The 18,611-nt window shown below is 46.5% G+C and overlaps 1 protein-coding gene across 2 annotated transcripts in view; it reads left to right on the top strand.

The window, feature by feature from the left end:
• Positions 1–17,160, top strand: part of CATSPER3 (cation channel sperm associated 3) — a 45,236-nt gene extending 28,076 nt beyond the window's left edge. For both annotated transcript variants that reach the window (XM_053565951.1, XM_053565950.1), the window contains exons 3-8: positions 5,055–5,294; positions 10,328–10,510; positions 11,239–11,379; positions 11,733–11,852; positions 12,945–13,102; positions 14,072–17,160. In XM_053565951.1, the coding sequence (XP_053421926.1) occupies positions 5,055–5,294; positions 10,328–10,510; positions 11,239–11,379; positions 11,733–11,852; positions 12,945–13,102; positions 14,072–14,180 (951 nt within the window). In that variant the 3' untranslated portion in view covers positions 14,181–17,160. The remainder of the gene's footprint in view (positions 1–5,054; positions 5,295–10,327; positions 10,511–11,238; positions 11,380–11,732; positions 11,853–12,944; positions 13,103–14,071) is intronic.
• The last annotated feature ends 1,451 nt before the right edge of the window (positions 17,161–18,611 follow it).

The raw sequence follows: 18,611 nt of genomic DNA on the forward strand, positions 1-18,611 counted from the left end.
AAAGTCACCAACTGCATTAGCCGCTAAAATATAGTCAGCCTCTCCTGTGAAGCTTTAAAGCCAAGCAATGACTTCTCTAGCTAGGAAAAATCCTAGGTGGCATATTCTTCCAATATAAAGCTGTTTTATTTACATTGTAAACCTGTTGTTCAGTGTGGCCACCTTCTGCAGCTTCTGTTTCAGCTCCTGCTGCTTTACCTTGTACTTTTCTGTTTCAGAGATGGCTTCTTTAAGTCTCATGAACCAACCTCTGCTAGCTTCAAACTTTTCTTCTGTGGCTTTCACCTCTCTCAGCCTTAATAGAACTGAAGAGAATTGGACCTTGCTCTGGGTTAGGCCTTGGCTTAAGGGAATTTTGTGGTGTGTTTGATCTGTCAAGAGCATTCAACCTTTCTCCATATCAGCAGTATGGCTATTACAGAAGTCAGGTGAGAGAGATGGAGATATATATATATATATATGTGTGTGTGTGTGTGTATATATATATATATATATATATGTATAGCTTTTTCACTTTCTTATCATTCATGTGTTCGCCGGAGTAGCACTTTAATTTCCCTGAAGAATTTTCCCTTTGCATCCACAACTTGGCTGTTTGGCACAAAAGGCCTACCTTTTGGCCTGTCTCAGCTTTCAGCATGCCTTCCTCATTAAGCTTAATTTAAAATGAAAGACAGGAGACTTTTTCTTTCATTGAATCACTTAGAGGTCATTGTAGGGTTATTAACTAGCCTAATTTCAATATTGTATCTCAGGGAACAGGGAGGCCCAAGGAGAGGAAGAGAGTTGACAGAACAGCTGATTAGACAAGCAGTCAGAACATATTTATTAAGTTTGCTGTCTTTAGGGTATGGTTTGGGGCACCTCAAAACTGTACAATAGTAACATAAAGATCATTGATCCCAGATCACCCTAAGAGATAAAATAATAATGAAAAAGTTGAAAATTGAGAGAATAATGAAAATGTGACAGAGATAAGAAGTGAGCATGTGCTGTTGGAAATATGACACCAATAGACTTGCTTGATACAGGGTTTCTACAAATGTTAAATTTGTAAAAAATGCAGTATCTGTGAAGTGCAATAAAACAAAGTATGCCATCTCTATTTGCAATGACTTGATCTTGATCTTACACACATATATAGAAAATCCTAAATAATCCTCCCACCACCACCCACGCAATCTATTAGAACTATTAAACAAATTCAACAAAGTTTCATGAAATAAGAATAAGGACAAAAATCTGTTGTATTTCTATGTACTATCAGCTAATAGTCTGAAAAGAAATTAAGAAAATTCTGTTTACAATAGTATCCAAAAGAATAAAATCCCCAGGAAAATATTTAAGGTGATGAGAGGTGTAAATGCTGAAAATTACAAAACATTGCTGAAAGAAATTAAAGAAGACTTGATAAAATGGAAAGATATTCTGTGTTCATGGATTAGAAGACTTAATCTTATTAAGGTGCAGTATTTTTCAAAGTGGTCGATGTATTCAATGCAGTTCCCATCAAAATTCTTACAGAATTCTTTTTGGGTTGTTATTGTTGAAATGGAAAAGCAGATCATCAAGTTCATATGGCAAAGGGCCCCAAATAGCCAAAACAATATTGAAAAGAATAATAATGTTGGAAGGCTTATACTTTCTGTCTTCAAAACTTACTGCAAAAACATGGTAATCAAAATAGTATGGTCCTGGCATAAGGGTACACATAGAGACCAATACAATAGAATTGGGAATTTAGAAATAAATCAAAATAGCTATGGCCAATTAATGTTTTGACAAGGTTCCAAGACCATTCGATGGGGGAGAGAGTAGTCTCTTGAACAAATAGTGTCAGGACAACTTGGTGTCCACCTGCAAGAGAATCAATTTGTACCATGTACAAAATGAACTCAAAATGTTTCAATAACTTAAATATAAGAGCTTAAACTCTTAGAATATAACATAGGAAGAAATCTTCATGACCTTGGACTTGCTAATAACTTCTTACATATGAAATTAAAAGCAAAGGAAATACAAAAATAGATCAATTAGACTTCATCAAAATTAAACATTTGTGCATCTAAGGGCACTATTAAGAAAGTGAAAAGACAATGTATAGAACGAGAGAAAATACTTGCAAATTATGTATCTGATAAGGGATTAATATCCAGAATATATAAGGAACTTCTACAACTCAGCAACAACAGCGACAAGAAAATAAGCAACCCACTTAAAAAATGGAAAGAGGACTTGAATAGATACTTCTCCAAAGAAGATATAAATGAATAAGCACATGAAAAGATGTTCAATATCACTAGTCATTAGGGAAATGCAAATTAAAACCACAATGAGATTCAATTTCACATCCATTAGGATTCTTTATAAAAAAACAAAAAACTCCAAGACAATAGCAAAAAACAAGTGTTGGTGAGGATGTAGAGAAATTGGAACCATTCTGCATTGCTAGTGGCAAGGTAAAGTGGTGCAACCACTGTGGAAAACAGTCTGGCAGCCTCTCGGGAAGTTAAACATAGAATTACCAAATGACCGAGCACTTCCACTCCTCAGGATATGCTTGTATATCCATGTCGATAGCAGCTTTTTCACAATACGCAAAATGTGGAAGCAGCCTAAATACCCATCAACAAATAAATGGATAATCAAAATGTATTATATATATACAACGGCATATTATTAGGATTTAAAAAGGAATGGCATTTCTAGGCCAGGTGCTGTGCTTATGCTTGTAACCCTAGCACTCCAGGAGGTCAAGGTGGGAGAATCCCTTGAGCCCAAGAGTTCTAGACCAGCCTAAGCAATAGGGAGACCCTGTTTCTACAAAAAAAAAAAAAAAAAAATAGAAAAATTAGCACATGTGGTGCTTTGCATGAGTAATCCCAGCTACTCGGGAGGCTGAGGCAGGAGGATTGCTTGAGCCAAGAGTTTGAGGTTGCAGTGAACTATGATGATGCCACAGGAGTCTAGTGTGGGAGACAGAGCAAGACCCTATCTCCAAAATAAAAAAAAATAAAATAAAGATACACGGTACAACATAGATGAAACTTGAAATTGTTATACTAAATGAAATAAGCCAGACACAAAAGGACAAGTATCGTGCTGATATGGGGTGTGTAGAATAGACATGCAGAAAGCAGAATGGAGATTATTATGGCTGTGGAGAGAAAGGGATGGGCAGTTATATTTTGGGTACAGAGTTTCTGTTTGTGATGATGAAATAGTTCTAGAAATGGTGGTGATGGTTGCACAATATTGTGAATGCCACTGTACTCAACGTGGCCAATGTACTTAATGACACTGAATTGTATTACTTAAAATGGTGAATTTTATGTGGTGTATATTTCACCACAATAAAAAGATAAAAAATACTGAAAGCTAAAACAAACCCACCGAATTTTACACTTTGTTTTTTTTTCTTTTTACTCTTACCAGTTTATTTTATTTATTTATTTATTTTTTATTGTTGGGGATTCATTGAGGGTACAATAAGCCAGGTTACACTGATTGCAATTGTTAGGTAAAGCACTTTGTTTTTTTTAACTAGCAGATCTAGTTAAAAACTTTTTTAACTAGCTGACAGAAGAATCGTTTATTTTTTATTTATTTTACTTATTTTTTTTGAATTTTATACTTTAATAAAAATGGTGAATTTTATAGTATGTGAATTATACCTCAATTTAAAAAACATTAATGAGCTGAACTGCTGGGAAGGAAAAGAGCAATAGAAACCAAAACTGTAGGAAGAAGAAATAGTAAAGTAAGAGTAGAAATTAATGAAATAGAAAAGGAAGATTCCACAGAAAGTATCAACAGAGCCAAAAGTTAGATGTCAGAAGATAATTATAAAGACTTTTATTCATGAGACAGTCAAGGTAAACAAAAGCCCAGAATCATGGTAGGAATTAAAAAGGGGAAGTACAGATATAGTAGATATCAGAAATCTAATAAAATTAAATACATAAAATAAAATTATGCCAATAAAATTGAAAACTAGCTGAAATGGATAATTTTCTATAAAAAGTTTGTAAAACTCAGTAACAGGGCAAGAATGCTTGTCCTTTAATTGACTTAGTAGTTTAAATTTTCCACCTTCTAAAACAAAAAAATAAATTACTCTGGACTAAAGGGTATCTACCTGTATGGAAGATACAATTCCAAACATAACACATATAAAACTCTTCCAGTGATTAGACAAATGAGTATACCTGCCCTGCTCATAGACAATTCATCTTGTATAACTAGTATAACTTTCATGCCAAAAGTAGACAAGGACAGTATAAAAAAAGAAACTTAACATCCCAATATTATGAACTTGGATATAAAAGTCCTAAACAGAGGCTGGGCATAGTGGCTAACACTTATGATCCTAACACTCTGGGAGGCCGAAGTGGGAGGATTGCTTGAAGACAGGAGTTTGAAATCAGCCTGAGCAAAAGTGAGACCACCATCTCTACAAAAAAATGGAAAAATTAGCTGGGTGTTGTTGTGCATGTCTGTAGTCCTAGCTACTCTACTCTGGAGACTGAGGCAGGAGAATCACTTGAGCCTAGAAGTTTAAGGTTGCAGTGAGTTGTGATGCGGCCACTGGACTCTGGCCCAAGTGAGACTCCACCTCAAAAAAAAAAAAAAAAAATCCCAAATAGATTGTTAGGGAGCCAAATAAAAATATGTATGAAAAAGATGATATACCATTGCGAAGTTGAGTTTTTTCCAGAATGCAAACATGGTTTAATATTAGAAAATTGTACACATTTTATTAATCAACTTAAAATATTAAAGGAGAAAAAAACTTGTAAGATCAATTCAAGTGATGCAGAAAAAAGTTTATCATAAATGTTCTTCAAAAAAAAAATCTTAGCAAACTAGGAATAGAAAGGATTTATTTTTAACCTGATTAGGTACACCTATAAAAAATCTATATCCAAAATCACACTTGTGGAATACTGTGTACCCTCCTCACACCTGAATGAGTGGCCCAAGCAGGTAGAGAGCCAGCACTCTAGGGCTCTGCAGCCTGGTCTGACCCTTCCCCCTCTTGCTACCCATTGCAGTTATCGGAGATCACCTTTATAAGCATCTACAGTGCTGAGTTTTACATGAAACTCTATGTAGACCCCATTGACTACTGGAAGGATGGCTACAACTTGTTGGACGTGATCATTATTATCATTCTGACCATCCCCTATACAATCCGCAAAATCGAGGGCCCACACCACTCCTACCTGCACTTTGCTGACGGCATACAGTCCCTGCGCATCCTCAAGCTTATCACCTATAGCCGGGGCATCCGGGTGAGTGCCCTGGGGGTACCATGGCATTGGGAGGGCAGGTTAGGATCCATCTGCCCACCAGCCCCTAAGGAAATAATAATTCAACTACTACCTTCCAGTTATTGAGTGCTACTGTGGGGCAGCTTGATTTACCAATTTTTCTCATTTAATCTTAAAACAATCGTAAGAAAAGTATTATTAAAAAAAAAAAGAAAAGTATTATTAACTCCATTTTACAGATGAAGAAATTGAGGCCCAGGCTAGGCATGGTGGCTCATGCCTGTAATCGCAGCACTTGGGAGGTCCAGGTGGGTGGATTGCCTGAACTCACAGGTTCGAGATCAGCCTGAGCAAGTGTGAGACCCTGTCTCTAAAAATAGCCAGGAGCTGGGGCAGTACAGTACAGTACAGTCCCAGCTACTTGGGAGGCTGAGGCAAGAGACTCACTTAAGCCCAAGAGTTTGAGGTTGCTGTGTGACACCTACTGAAGGTGACAAAGTGAAACTGTCTCAAAAAAAAAAGAAAAGAAATTGAAGCCCGAGGTCACCTAGCAGTTAAATTTGAGAGCTGAGATTCGAAAAGTGTGTCTGACTCCAGAGACCATCTGGAATTTTCCCCTTTCCCATACTACAAAGTGACAGGTTTTCTTCAGCTCCAGATCCTTTCAACCACATGCCCAGGAGTCTCTAGCTTTTTGGTGGCCTCAGCCACTAGAGTTGCCTTCCCCAAACAGCTAAAAATCTGCTGCTTCTCTTGATGGAATTTGTTAAGGCAGTTCTGGAGGTGCTGTTTTTGCTGAGACATCTTTCTGGGTTATTGAGAGTGGTGGAATGACCAGCCTTTCCTTGACTCAAAAGCTTTCAGAACAAACCTCAGACCTGAGTCCTCGCTCTCAACTGTGCCTTCAGGCTTCAGCCTACAGGCAGTATGTTTGTCCCAACTCTGCACCCAGTATCCATGCTTCTCCAGCAGCGGACCGGTCTGGACCTATTTGTCCAGTCGGGATATGTCAGCCTATGGTGCTGAGAAACTGCCCCTCGCCTGGCTGTCTAGGCCCTGAGCCCTGCACTCAGCAAGTCCAGTGCTGGGTAGGGAAGAGAAAGGGAATATTCGAGAGCTCCCCGTGCCACACATACTCACTCATTCCTTGCTCATGTAATCACGTCTCCGTGTCTGTGTGTGCGCATGCGTGTATGCGTGTCCCCTCCCAAATAATACAGCCCAGCTCTCCCTCTCCTTTTCTTCATGGCAAGTTTCTGGAAAAAGATGTCTGTACTTCTGGTGTCCACTTCCTTGTCCATTACTTATGCCCTGGCTTCTTTCTCTCCACTACAGATTAGCCTCCCTGAGGTTGCCAACAACGTTGTCACCAAATCCAGTGGCCATTTCCCTGGGCATCCTTGCCCCTGGTATTCCTCCAGCCTGACTTCTTGGGTACATTTTTTCTTTGCCTGACCCATAAATGTTGTTTTCTCCTGAGTTTTCCTCCTCTTCTCCCTCTGCTTAATCTCTCTGGGTGATTTTTTCCACTTTCCAGGTTCTTCACTTGCCTAGGCCTGTCTCTTTGACTTTCAGACCCAAGTTGCCTTCTGGGCATCTCATAGGTTCTTCAGACTCAATATATAAACTGGAAGCCATCACTTTCTCCCTTCCCCCACCCCCAGACTTAAATGCCAAATCCTGGCTCCTCCTCTAGCACTTTCTCTTTTGATAAAGAGTGTTCCCTAGCCCAGTCGGTTGCCACGTCATACATTTGAATGTCAGCTTTGACTCCTCTCTCTCAAAGTCTTATTGTGTTGCCTCCTAAACAGCTATTGTCTTGTCCACATCTTTTTATCCCCATCACCTTCAGCCTTTACCTGGATTCCTGCAGTGGCTTCCCACAGAATTGAAAGCTCTGAATGGAAACAGCCCAGAAGCTAGGGAGGATCTCTAAAGTGTACATCCGATCATGGCGGTCTTTGTTCCAAGCCTGAGAGTGGCTGCCCTTGTTTACAGACTAGAGACAGACCCTGTAATGTATCCTAGAAGGAGAGGAGGAGAGGATCTTATGTGCTGGGCATTAGAGTTAGTAGGGACAAAAGTAAGGCAGGCGGACAGGAAAGAGCAGGTCCTTGGTCTTCGGTGTCAGGTGGTAGTGGACACCTCGGAGGGAGTGATCAGACAGTGGGAAGTACAGCCTGGTTTCTCCAGGTGTTTGGTACCAAGGGAATAAGGGCCAGGAGTGCTACAAGGGTCACCAGATGGAAAGGCTTGGCAGTTGGTAGGTGATTCATAAAGATGCTAGAGTTCCTCAGAATGACAGCAGGATGGGGTGGAGAAGTGGGTGGTCATCCTGGAAGGCAGAGATTTCAGCAGGTGAGGGGGAGTAGGAAGCTGGAAGGTTGGTCCTGCCTAGAAGCAGAGACCTTGGTTGTGGAGGCAGGTCCTCTGAGGAAAATGCAGTGGTCAGATCCCCCAGATCTGAACTCAGTGGGAAATAGGCTGCTTCCTTAAATGATGCTGGGAAGGATTTTCAAGTGAGGTCAGAAATGGGGTCGCTGTGGAATGAGGATGCCAGAGGCTGTGGGAATCATGTGAGGAGCAGGCAGGTAGCAGTGGGCTGGGGGGAGCCCAGAGCCATGCAGAGAGGAACTGGTCACAGGAGGGGCTTCTGCCTTGGAAGGAAGGGGTGTCGACTCAGATCGGCACCTGGTGAGGCTGAGGGCACTAGATGTCTGCTGAGAGCACCTGTCTAGGCTGTATTGTGACAGCCTGGCAGGGCAGCCCATCTTCCAGACCAGGGAACCTGCCTGCTGGCCAAGGGCTGTATCCAGAACAAGCTAGGCTGGATTGGCCACTGAAGGCCTCTGCTCATCCTCCGGCTCTTGTGGACATGCTTATAACCGTGCATGTGCAGACACAACATGTACCAAATATGTCATTTTTCTGTCCTTAAGCAGAGCCTTGTATCCACAGTGGTTCCCTGGGGATCACCAGGCACCCTGGCTGTGACTGTCCTGTAGTCTTTGGGATGTTGTGGGACCCTGGATTATATGCTCTCTGCATGCTGTCCAGGGGGAGCTGGAGCTGCTCAAGGTGGGGACTTATACCTCTGTGCTAATTTGTATTCATTAAAGTCTAAAGGAGCCCTTGAAAGAGCTGCCATCTTGGTGCCCAGAGCTGACACTCTGGGACAGTCCTGGCTTCCAACTCCTGATTAATTAAGATGACACTCTGCCTTCTACCTCATGGTGATATGCCTGCACTATGAGGAAGTGGTTCCTTGTTGTTTTGCACAGGAAGAGGTTTTGTTAACTTGGCATCAATGCTGCTCCTGTCCATCTGCGTTTCAGCCTGAAAATAGCCTTCAGATGCTGGGCTGTGGTGTGAGTCCCAACCTCCCCTTTCTCTGCCTCCTCCAGGGGCTGGCTCATTTCCCAGTCATTCAAGGGACAGTGCAGAAGGGCTCCCTCAGAGCACCTGCTCTCCCTGGAGCCCTTTCCATACACAGAATATCCTGGAGGAGAGCTGAACTGAGCACTGGGACTTGCTTCCCTAAAGCATCTGGGAATTCAAAATAAGGCATCTACTGGGGGCCAGACTGTAGGCCTCAAAAGTCCAGGACTTCCATCAGGAGGGAGATACTGGCCTAAGGGGATCTGGACAACCATCCCTGGGACTAGATTTTTACCAGCACCCTTTCTGGATTGCCTTGCCTGGACTGTGCTTTAAGAACTTTGCCAAGACCAGCTGTCAGGGATTCTACATGGGGCTTTCCAGAAACCATGACCTTTTCAACACTGCCACTCTCAGGGTTGCTCAGGTTGGACTGGAGGGGGAAGACCTAGCCAGGGCTCTCCTCCCTTCTGCTTGTGTCTCACTCTGCTACTTGGTGCCCCACACTACCCATCACGCAAACCTGATGCAGATGGGAGACTATTGCAGGATTTCTCATGAGAGTTTATTGCTTTAACCTTACTAGTATTGGGGAAAGAGGTTCTGCCTATCTCTCGCAGGGAGGAAGGCAATTTTTTTTTTCCTCTAAACTCTTTTACAGTTAATCCAATAAAACTGATTTTCTTCCCCCAAGAAAGGAGGGAAGCATCCAGCATGCATTCACCCTGGTAGGCAGCTGCCAAATCAGTGAGGCAGGGCAGCCCAGAACTCTTTCTGCTTTCTAGATTAACCCAGACTGTCCAGACTTCACTGTCCTGTGTCTTAGCTCTAAGTTCTTCCTTTCCTACAGTTGTGTTATGGGATGAAGGGCTTGGGAGTTTATCCCAGCTCTGCCATTTATTGAAGTATGATCCTGGCCAAGACATTTTGCTTCTATGAACCTCTAAATCCTCATTTTGAAATGGAAGAATGATAATGCTTACCTCCCTTAAAATATTGTCTGTGAAACAGCAAGGTGGGTGAGCATGGCTTGAGTAACTACTGCATGCAAGACTCTGGCGTGAAGAATGAACAATAAGGAGCCATTTACTGTACCCCGTCGGAATAGCAATGTAGTGGAAACAAACAAATGCCCTTCATGGGTGGAGGGAACTGAGGTCACAAGACAGGGACCATCCTATGAAGCTGTGCCCCAGAAGGAATGGGGAGCCATATTGTGTCAACACTCTCCATTCTCACTCCTAGGGTGGCTTCTCTAGTTCTCCTGGTCCCGGGGCAAGGAGTGTTCAAGGCTGGCCCTCAGCTGAGAGGCAGGAGCAGGACACCCTGGGATGAGAATGGAGCCAGGTTAGGGTTTAAGTGGAGTGCTTGGTGGTGCTGATGGGAACGCCACCCTAGATCTGAGGCAACACAAGCCATCTGCCCATAGGTGACTGAGTGTAGATGTCTGACATTGGTAAATCACTCTTTGACTGATCTAGCAGTCGCTCTTGGCACAGTTGATTCACTTCATTCATTCATTCAATAATTCAACCAACCAACACTTACTGAGCATCTGCTAAGTGCCAGGCACCCAGTGCTGCGGCTAACTGCAAACTGGGCAGAATTACCTTAAGAGCTGTACTGTGAGTCCACCCAGCCTGGTGCCCTTGCCTACTGCAGTTCCTGCCTTGCAGACACTCATCACTGCCGTGGGGCAGACAGTCTACACTGTGGCCTCCGTGCTCACCCTACTCTTCATCCTGATGTACATCTTCGCTGTTTTGGGCTTCTGCCTCTTTGGAGTTCCAGACAACGGTGACCAGACAAACTGGGGGAATCTGGCTGTAGCTTTCTTCACCCTCTTCAGTTTAGCCACGGTACCATGTTTGGGAATGTGGTGAGGACAGAGGGTTTGAGGAGGGACTGCCGAGGTGGTGTGAGCACGTGGACATGCTGGGGCTCCCATGGGGCCTTGACCATGTTCAGGTATTTGGCTGGGCTGGAGAGGCTGGGGGCTGGTCCCACTCAGAGGCCAGGGCTCTAGACAGAAATTCATCTCTGTCTCTGATCTTGCAACTCCTTAGAGCATTCCCATATGTCTCCCAGGGTCATAAAACTTCTCAAAGAGTTCTCAAATGGTAATACATTTGGATTAAGTTTAATTTACGAATGAAACCCACATCACCTAGACTTTTGTGGAACACACTACCATAAATCCACCCGGAATAACCATACAAAGCCCAAGTCTAGAAGTCTAGATTTTGTTGGACCCTGGAAAGAGTGGGGTCTTTTCAAAGGTCATCCTGGCAGAGGGACAATGTCTAGTGGGGGAGTTGGGGAGACCTTGAGAGAAGAGATCCCAAGACACATCAGCCAGCAGTGCCTCTATCTGGTGGTGCCCTGCATTTCTGGGCCACCTTGTATAGACTGGAGCCAGTGGACTGGGGAGGTTCTGAAGGGCTGATGTGGAGGTAGAGCCATCCTCCTCCTCAGTGGGGCTGAGCCAGGAAGCGCCCTTGGGACTGGGACTCTCATAGTGTAGGTAAGTGGGGGGGCCCGCCCCTCTGGACCTTGACCCTCAGCATACCCTCCCCTGCCTGAGCAGGTTGATGGCTGGACAGACCTGCAGGAGCAGTTGGACAACCGGAATTTTGCTATGAGCCGGGCATTCACCATCTTCTTCATCTTGCTTGCCTCTTTCATCTTCCTTAGCATGTTTGTGGGCGTGATGATCATACACACTGAGGTAAGGCCATGCTTGTACGGATCAGAGGGCAGGGTGGATGTGGCAGGTAGGGTTACCAGCCCAGTCTCCCTGAGCTTTGTCTCTTTCCTGACATGGAGTGGAGGTGGCTGGATAGGCCCTTTCCTCACCTGGCCCAATTGTTCTTCCTGAGCTAATGCATTTGCCTTGCCTTATGACCGTGGTCAACAGGGGGGCTTGGGCAGTTGGCAGCTTGAGTGTAGGGCTGGCCCTGTGTGCGGGAAGGGTCTTCCTGCTGAGGGACCTGAACAGCAGAGTGAGGATAGGGAGGAAGAAAGACTGGGGGTGGGGATGTATTGAGAGCCTGTCCCCACCTCCATCACCTGACTTTTTAGGACTCCATTAAGAAGTTTGAGCGAGAGCTGATGTTGGAGAGGCATGTGACACTCATGGAAGAGAAGCAGGTGATTCTGAAGCGACAGCAGGAGGAGGTCAGCAGGCTGATGCAGACACAGGTGGGTAATCACCACGGCAGGTTGACAGACAGATGACTGTGGGAGCTGAAAGAATGGCCAGGAAAGAGGGACTCTGGGACCTGTGTAGCGGACAGGTGGTCTCGGGCATCTGTGGCTTTAGGCAGGGCAGGTACCGTATTTCCAGAGTCAGGCTTTACTCTCTACATTTTTGTGCTTCTCTGAACCTCCTGGAGTGGTGAGTGCTGTGATTATGATGTCTTCCTCTGGGGACAGAAGTCCACTGCTGGGCCCTCGGGGGCAGGGACTCTGTGCTGAAGCTTCTCATGGAGGGCTCACTGGTGCCCGGCGGCTGTGGCCCAGTCCACTGAGTGGGTGAAGATGCTTTGATAGGTTGTCACACAGCCTCAGTTTTCTCGTCTTTCTAAAACCAGAACAAGAATGAGCACAGCAAAATGGGGACTTTCTTTTTCTTTTTGAGAAAGAGTCTTACTCTGTTACCTAGAGTGCCATGATGTTAGCCCAGCTCACAGCAACCTTAAACTTGGGCTCAATGATCCTCTTTCCTCAGCCTCACAAGTAGCTGGGACTACAGGTGTCTGCCACAACACTCTGCTAATTTTTCTCTTTTTGGTAGAGACGGGGACTCTCTCTTGCTTAGGCTGGTCTCAAACTCCTGAGTTCAAGGGATCCTCCCACCTTAGCCTCCCAGAGTGGTAGGATTACAGGTGTGAGCCACTGTACCAGGCCCACATGGAGATTTTCTGTCAAGTGTGATGCAGCTGTGAGCGACTGGGGGTGATTCTTCTCCCTCACTGGGTTGCTAAACCCTCCTCAGCCTCTTCTCCGAGGTGGGACACCTGCCTGTCTTGACTGTGCCCAAGGTGTGTTCAGGGCTGGGGAGGACGTTTGGGCCATATTCAGACCCTGGCTGATTCCTCTGTGTGCCACCTGTCTTCATGTCAGTGGTCTCTACCTCATCCAGGGGGCTCTAGGCTCAGAGGGGGTCAGGACTCCTCCTGGGCCAGGGTCAGGCCTTTGCCTGGGCCCGTCATGGAGAGTCTCCAGTTCTCTGTGTAGGTTGGCTGTCACCTCGTCCTCCTCATTGCTCTTTCATTATGCTTTCCTCTCTAGAAAGATTCTGACCACAAAAGTTTCAGTGAGCTGGTGGAGAACTTTAAGAGTACCCTGCTGCACACCGACCCCATGGTCTTGGATGATTTTGGCACTAGCCTACCCTTCATTGATGTCTACTTCTCCACTCTGGACAACCAGGATGCTACTATCTGCAAGTCAGTCCCAGCCCCAGCCTTTCCTGGTCTTTGGGGCTTCTTTCAGGTTGGGCTGTGTTGGGTTCCCTGGAAGAGTGAAGGGGATGGTGGGCTGATGTGCAGGGTGGGTAGACCCAGGCACCTCAAAGATGCCACATTCCATGTATGCACAGGGCTGGACTACTGTGTTGGCAGGCCATGGCTGGGCGAATCTGCTTCCCCTGCCCTCCCCCCCTCTCCCCAGCCTTCCTTGGCTTGTATTTAAATGCCAACTCCTTCAAATCTCCAGGATTTTCCTCACTAACCCCTTTTCAGAGAGCAGAAGAAAGAGCATTAATGGCAAATCAGGAGCTCAGACTCCTGATCTGGTTTTGCCGCTACCTTGCTATGTGACCTTGGGCAAGCTTTTGCCCTTTTTCCATCTGTCACCTGAGAGGCTGCTGGGCTGATTCAGTAAAAATGGTGTATGTGAAGCTTTGAGTTTGACATGGCCCAGGGCTTGTGCCCAGGGTAAGGTAGCTGGGATTATGATGGGCCATTACTAAGCAGGAAGGATGGAAAAACCTGGCAGAGGGACTGTGAGCAATAGGGAGCCACAGTGGGCTCTTGAGCAAGGACAGACATGATTAGCTTGGCTTCTCAAAAAAAGACACTGGAGAGCTTCCGAGACAGGAGAGACTAAAATGGAAAGGTTGAAGAATGCCCACTTTTGGCCCGAGTGTAGCCAGCCACTGTCTGGGCACTCCCACATAGCTGCTGCTCTCAGAGCCCAGGGGTTTCCCTCCAGCCTGACACATGAGGTGAATCCCTCACTGCAGGGGCCTCAGACAGAGTGGCAGACCTGGGATTCCGGCTCAGCCTCATCTGGCTCTGAACTCCTTGCTCTTCGCTGATCCCACAGCGGCCAGGCGTGGCAAATGTACAGGCGAAAGTGTGTGGTGACTGGAGCCTGCCTCGACCTCAGATCTTTCTTTCTGCTCCACTTTTCAGGCTTCAAGAGCTATACTATGAGATTGTGCACGTGCTGGGCCTGATGCTGGAAGACTTTCCCCAGAAGAAGCAAGAAGAGTCCTTGGAAGAAAATGACGATGAAAATTAGCTAGGCATGTGGGCCCTCATGCACCAAGGGCTTTGCAGACTGTGACCGGCCCCCATTAAACACAGGCTTTCTGAGTTGGCCTCTCTAGAGTTGCTGTGATTATGGTGTTTCTCCACCTTTAGGGAGTGGGCCTGGGTTGGTGCTCATGAAGTTTGATTCCCTAGAATGTCCTAATCCCCCAGAACCCAGTGGACCTAGCGAGTAGGGAGAGGGAGGCTCAATGACCTGCTCCGGACAGAGGCCACATGCAGGGGTCACACTGGATCTAGTCTCCCTGTACTTAGCAACAAAGGTCTCGGGGAGCTTCCTGAGGACTTCAGACCAAGAAGGACCCCCAGGAGCTCCACGAAAGTATGTGGGCTTTTTGAGCTGGTGTGGCCCCGTTGATCTGGCAGCTCTAGTTCAGGGCTGGGGCAAGGCAGATCTTGCTTAACTGCTCACACTGAGTGTGCCAGCACAGGTCAGGGGACATTAAAGCATACCCAGCTGCTCTAGCAGGAGTGCTGGGAATTGCCCTAGGCATCTGGGAGTGAACAACAAATTTGCCTCACAGGGGTGCCATGGTTTTGGAGTCAGAAGACCCAAGTTTCTTAATAAGGTGACCTTGGACAAGTTGTCCGGTCTTTTGAGCCTCAGCTCTTTCCTCTGAGAAATGGGATGATAAAACTGCTGAGTTACAAGGATCAAATAAAATCTATGTGAAGGTGTGAGAAAAGAGGCAGTCAGCTCATGGTTTGTGTTTCCCAGTTGTCAGCTGTCTACCTCTGTTGAGGGCCACCTGCAGTGGGCTGTGCTGGTCAAGGGCTGAGAAGAACTGGGTCAGAGTCAATGTGGTGGGAGCAAAGTATGGAGCTAACATCAGGACACAGAGGTTAGGAGCCTACAGAGGAGAGTGTGACTGGGTCTTCAGGTGGACCTGGATCAGAATGGGCAAGGGGCATCTCGGACCCAGACAGGCTAGGGCCCAGGCCCAGCAAGGCAGCCCTGGACACAGGCCACAGGGTGTGGTGTGGGAGGGCAGGCCCCCTTTAAAGGCACAAGAAGAAGGCTTTCTGAGCAGAGAGCTGGGAGGAGGTGACGTGCACAGGACTGGCTCAGCACTGCTGGCAGAACAAGCTGATGGATACTTGGCCCAGAGTCCTAGAGCAGCATTTCTGTCTGGCTCTATTTGCCTGCAGAGCAAACATTGGCAGATTGGAATTCCCACTTGGGCTCTCACCAACTCAAACAGGCTTGGCTAAGACCTTCAGTTGACTTGTTTGGGGCAGAAGTGGCTCCACTTGCCTATGCCTGGCTATGGAAAGCAGGACCCTCCTTAACCCTCCTCAACCCTGGGATCCAGCAGGGCTATCCCTGAATGGCTTCTTCATCCCCAGCTTGTCAGCCAGGTGGGACGCAGGGGACCTGGGCCCAGGGCTTCTCTTGGTCATGCGCAGGCCCTCCCCCAGCTCTTATGGGAAGGATCTCGAATTCCAGGCTGGAGTTGTTGTACATTCTTTTTTGTTTCTTTAACTGCCTGTTGATTCCACGAGTAGGAAGCAGTCCCAATACTGTGGAGATCCAGGGACTGATTTGAGAATATACGTTCTCCTGTTTATTCCAGCAGCCCCTAGAAATCTGACACTGAGGCGCAGGGAAACATGCACCTTGATATTGTCTTCAAATGCGGCGAGTCAGAACACCTCATAAAGCAAATGGGCCTTCAGCGGGTCAGGTTTTGGTCTCGGTGTCTTCATCTGTTTCATTCCATGGTCCTACAGGCTCCTGAGAGAAAAGCTGGGTCTGAATTCCTAACTAGGCTACTCAGAAAGGAGGGGCGCTTGTTATGAGCCTGGTCCTAAGAGCTGGATAGCGCAGGAAGGTGGGAAATGTGATGGTGCCAGATTTATCAACACAGGTGCACCCTCATTCTTCCCCATGCTCTGCTGCAGAGAATTTAATCTGTGTTCGGTCAGCCATGTGCTGCTCCTCCCCGAGCTGTGTCTTTGATTTTATTTTAGGGTTTGTGTGGTGTGGCACCGGGAAAATGGTGGTAAACCAGGACTGGAGAGCTGGAAGGAGAGAGGAGTTTTCCTGCTTTCTCGGCCAGCTCCTGGGTCCTTCTCTGTGGTGGAGAGTCAGGGTAATGGGCAAAACAGAGAGGACATTAGAAGACCAGCAAGGCTGGGTGAATCCACACCGCAAAGAGCCTGAGCAAGGGAGGGAAGAAGGAAGTAAAAGCTGGGCAGTGGTCCTGACAGCTGGCATGTCAGCTCTGGGGAGGTTGGAGGGTTTAGAATGGGATCTCCATTGATGTTCTCTGGGAGAGGCAAATAATGATTGGACTTATCTTAAAATTACTCTTGGTTGCTGTACTGTACCTTTAAAAAATAAAACCCATGAATAGAGTCCATGGAGTCTGGGCTATGTGCAGGTATTACTGACACCTTTTGAACTCAAACTGGGAAAGAGGGCTTCCCATGGACTCAGCTCCTAGCTAGGATCAAATGCCTCTATGTGAAGTATACGAGGGGCTGGTTGCACGAGGCATGACTGGCTGCTTGCAAAATGAAACTGAAGTCTCTAAAGTGAAGTGTAGAAGAAGCCAGAGGGGGAAGCGGATATTGACCACCACCTGTGTGAACTGGTGATGGGACAGTGGTGTTCTCATAGCAGAGGCACCCCACTGTCCCCTGATTCCTTCCTTAGTGCTTGGATCATGGCCTGAGATAAAAGAGTCTTCAAAACTCTGGGCCAGAGAAGGAGGGATCCAGACAGATCCAGGGTTTCTCTTTGACTGTGGATATATTGCCTTCTGTTTTGCCAGAATTTCTCTTTATAAGATACTTTCATATGTATAATTTCGATCACAAAACAACACATATATTTTCATTATTCTTATTAAATAGGTGGCAAAATTGAGGTTCAAAGAGGTGATGTGACTTATATAAGGTTGTATAACTAAGGAAAATGAATTAGAATTCACAAACAAGTGTGTCTGGCCTTTTAACCACTCTCCTATAATGCCATGCAACAATCTTCTGAGGAATTGTTATCATCATTTCATGGGTGGGCAGGTGGTACGCAGAGACTTACATGGCCAAGATCATATTTAAAGGGCAGAGTCAGTATTTGAACGCAGGCCACACATGTGGTCCTCTGAACTACTGCCTCATAACAACCTTGTTCTTTCTCATTAAAGCTATTTCTTGAATTTTAAAAACCAGGCTATGATTCTCTTCTGAGCAGGGCCTGACTCTTGGAGGAGGGAAGGTGGTTGCTCAGCTGGACTTCTACGGCCAGTTCCCTGGCATCGTCTCACTGCTTGGTGGAGGCTCTGAAGTCTGCTGGCCCTGGGAGTTTCAGGAGCCCCAAAGATTGAGGGGAGGGCAGGAAGCAATCAGTGTGTGCAGAAAGGGTGGTGACTGCGGCGCCTAATCAGGAAATTACAGCCTAGGCAGAGAGGAGAGTTTGGCTTAGTTGCCACCTTTCCCTGGGCTTCAGTACAGCAGGCCCACATGGAGACTTGGCTGCAGATGGGGTGTGCTGAGCAGGGAGAGCGGGGCTCAATAGGCAGCATGTGCCAGCGTGTGCGTGAAGGGCCACCCTCGTGGCAAGAGGCTGGCCTCTCGGGTGGTGACTCTAGGCAGTTCTTTCTGGCCCTCTGCCTGCTCCTGTAGCCACCTCTAACTGGTCAGAGGGGGAGAGAGCTCTGGGTACCTGGAGGGGGGACCTTGGGAGACTCTTGATTAGAAAGAGGAAGGAAAGAGGGCAGGAACTTGTTGAGGGTTTGGGAGTACTGAGAAGTCAGTGTAGCTGGGACTTGTGGGGGGACTGGAGGTTGAGGAAGCAGATTGGAGCCAGATCCTGAGGGCTGAGTGCTCAGCTGGGCAGTTTGGACTTTAAAGGATGGGAGGGACGGCAAGCAGGGCGGTGACCTGGCCGATTTGAATCCCACTGCCACTCGGAGGGTGGCTGTATTCCCTTCCCCTGGCATTTAAGGCTCCTCTGTTCTGTCTCCCCTTTCTTCATATGTCCCAGGGCTCCCTTTGCCTGGCTTAGTCTCACCTCTACTCCTGCACACCCATCCCAATCCTGCCTTCAGTGCTCAGGACCAGGCCTCTTCTAACAGGAAGCCTTCCAAGATTGCTCCCATTAGCCTTGATTTCCCCTTTCACACTCTCACCCTTGACCTTTCATATCTTACCTTGAATCAGACCTTAATTCCTCTGCCTGTGGCTATTTCTTCTCCCAGTCTTAGATTGGTGGACCACGGATTGAGAGGTCAATCTCTAACATGTGGATGTCAGTGACTACACTGTTTAAGACATGCCAGCTTTAGAATCCTGATGGAGGGAGGGAGAGAGTGGATAGCAAAGAGATCAGTAATTATATTGAGCATGTATGTCATTGGTACAGTGCCAAACACCATACATAACTTTTCACCTTTCT

This window comes from Nycticebus coucang, chromosome 17, assembly GCF_027406575.1.
Source record: "Nycticebus coucang isolate mNycCou1 chromosome 17, mNycCou1.pri, whole genome shotgun sequence".
In the NCBI taxonomy this organism is placed as follows: domain Eukaryota; kingdom Metazoa; phylum Chordata; class Mammalia; order Primates; family Lorisidae; genus Nycticebus; species Nycticebus coucang.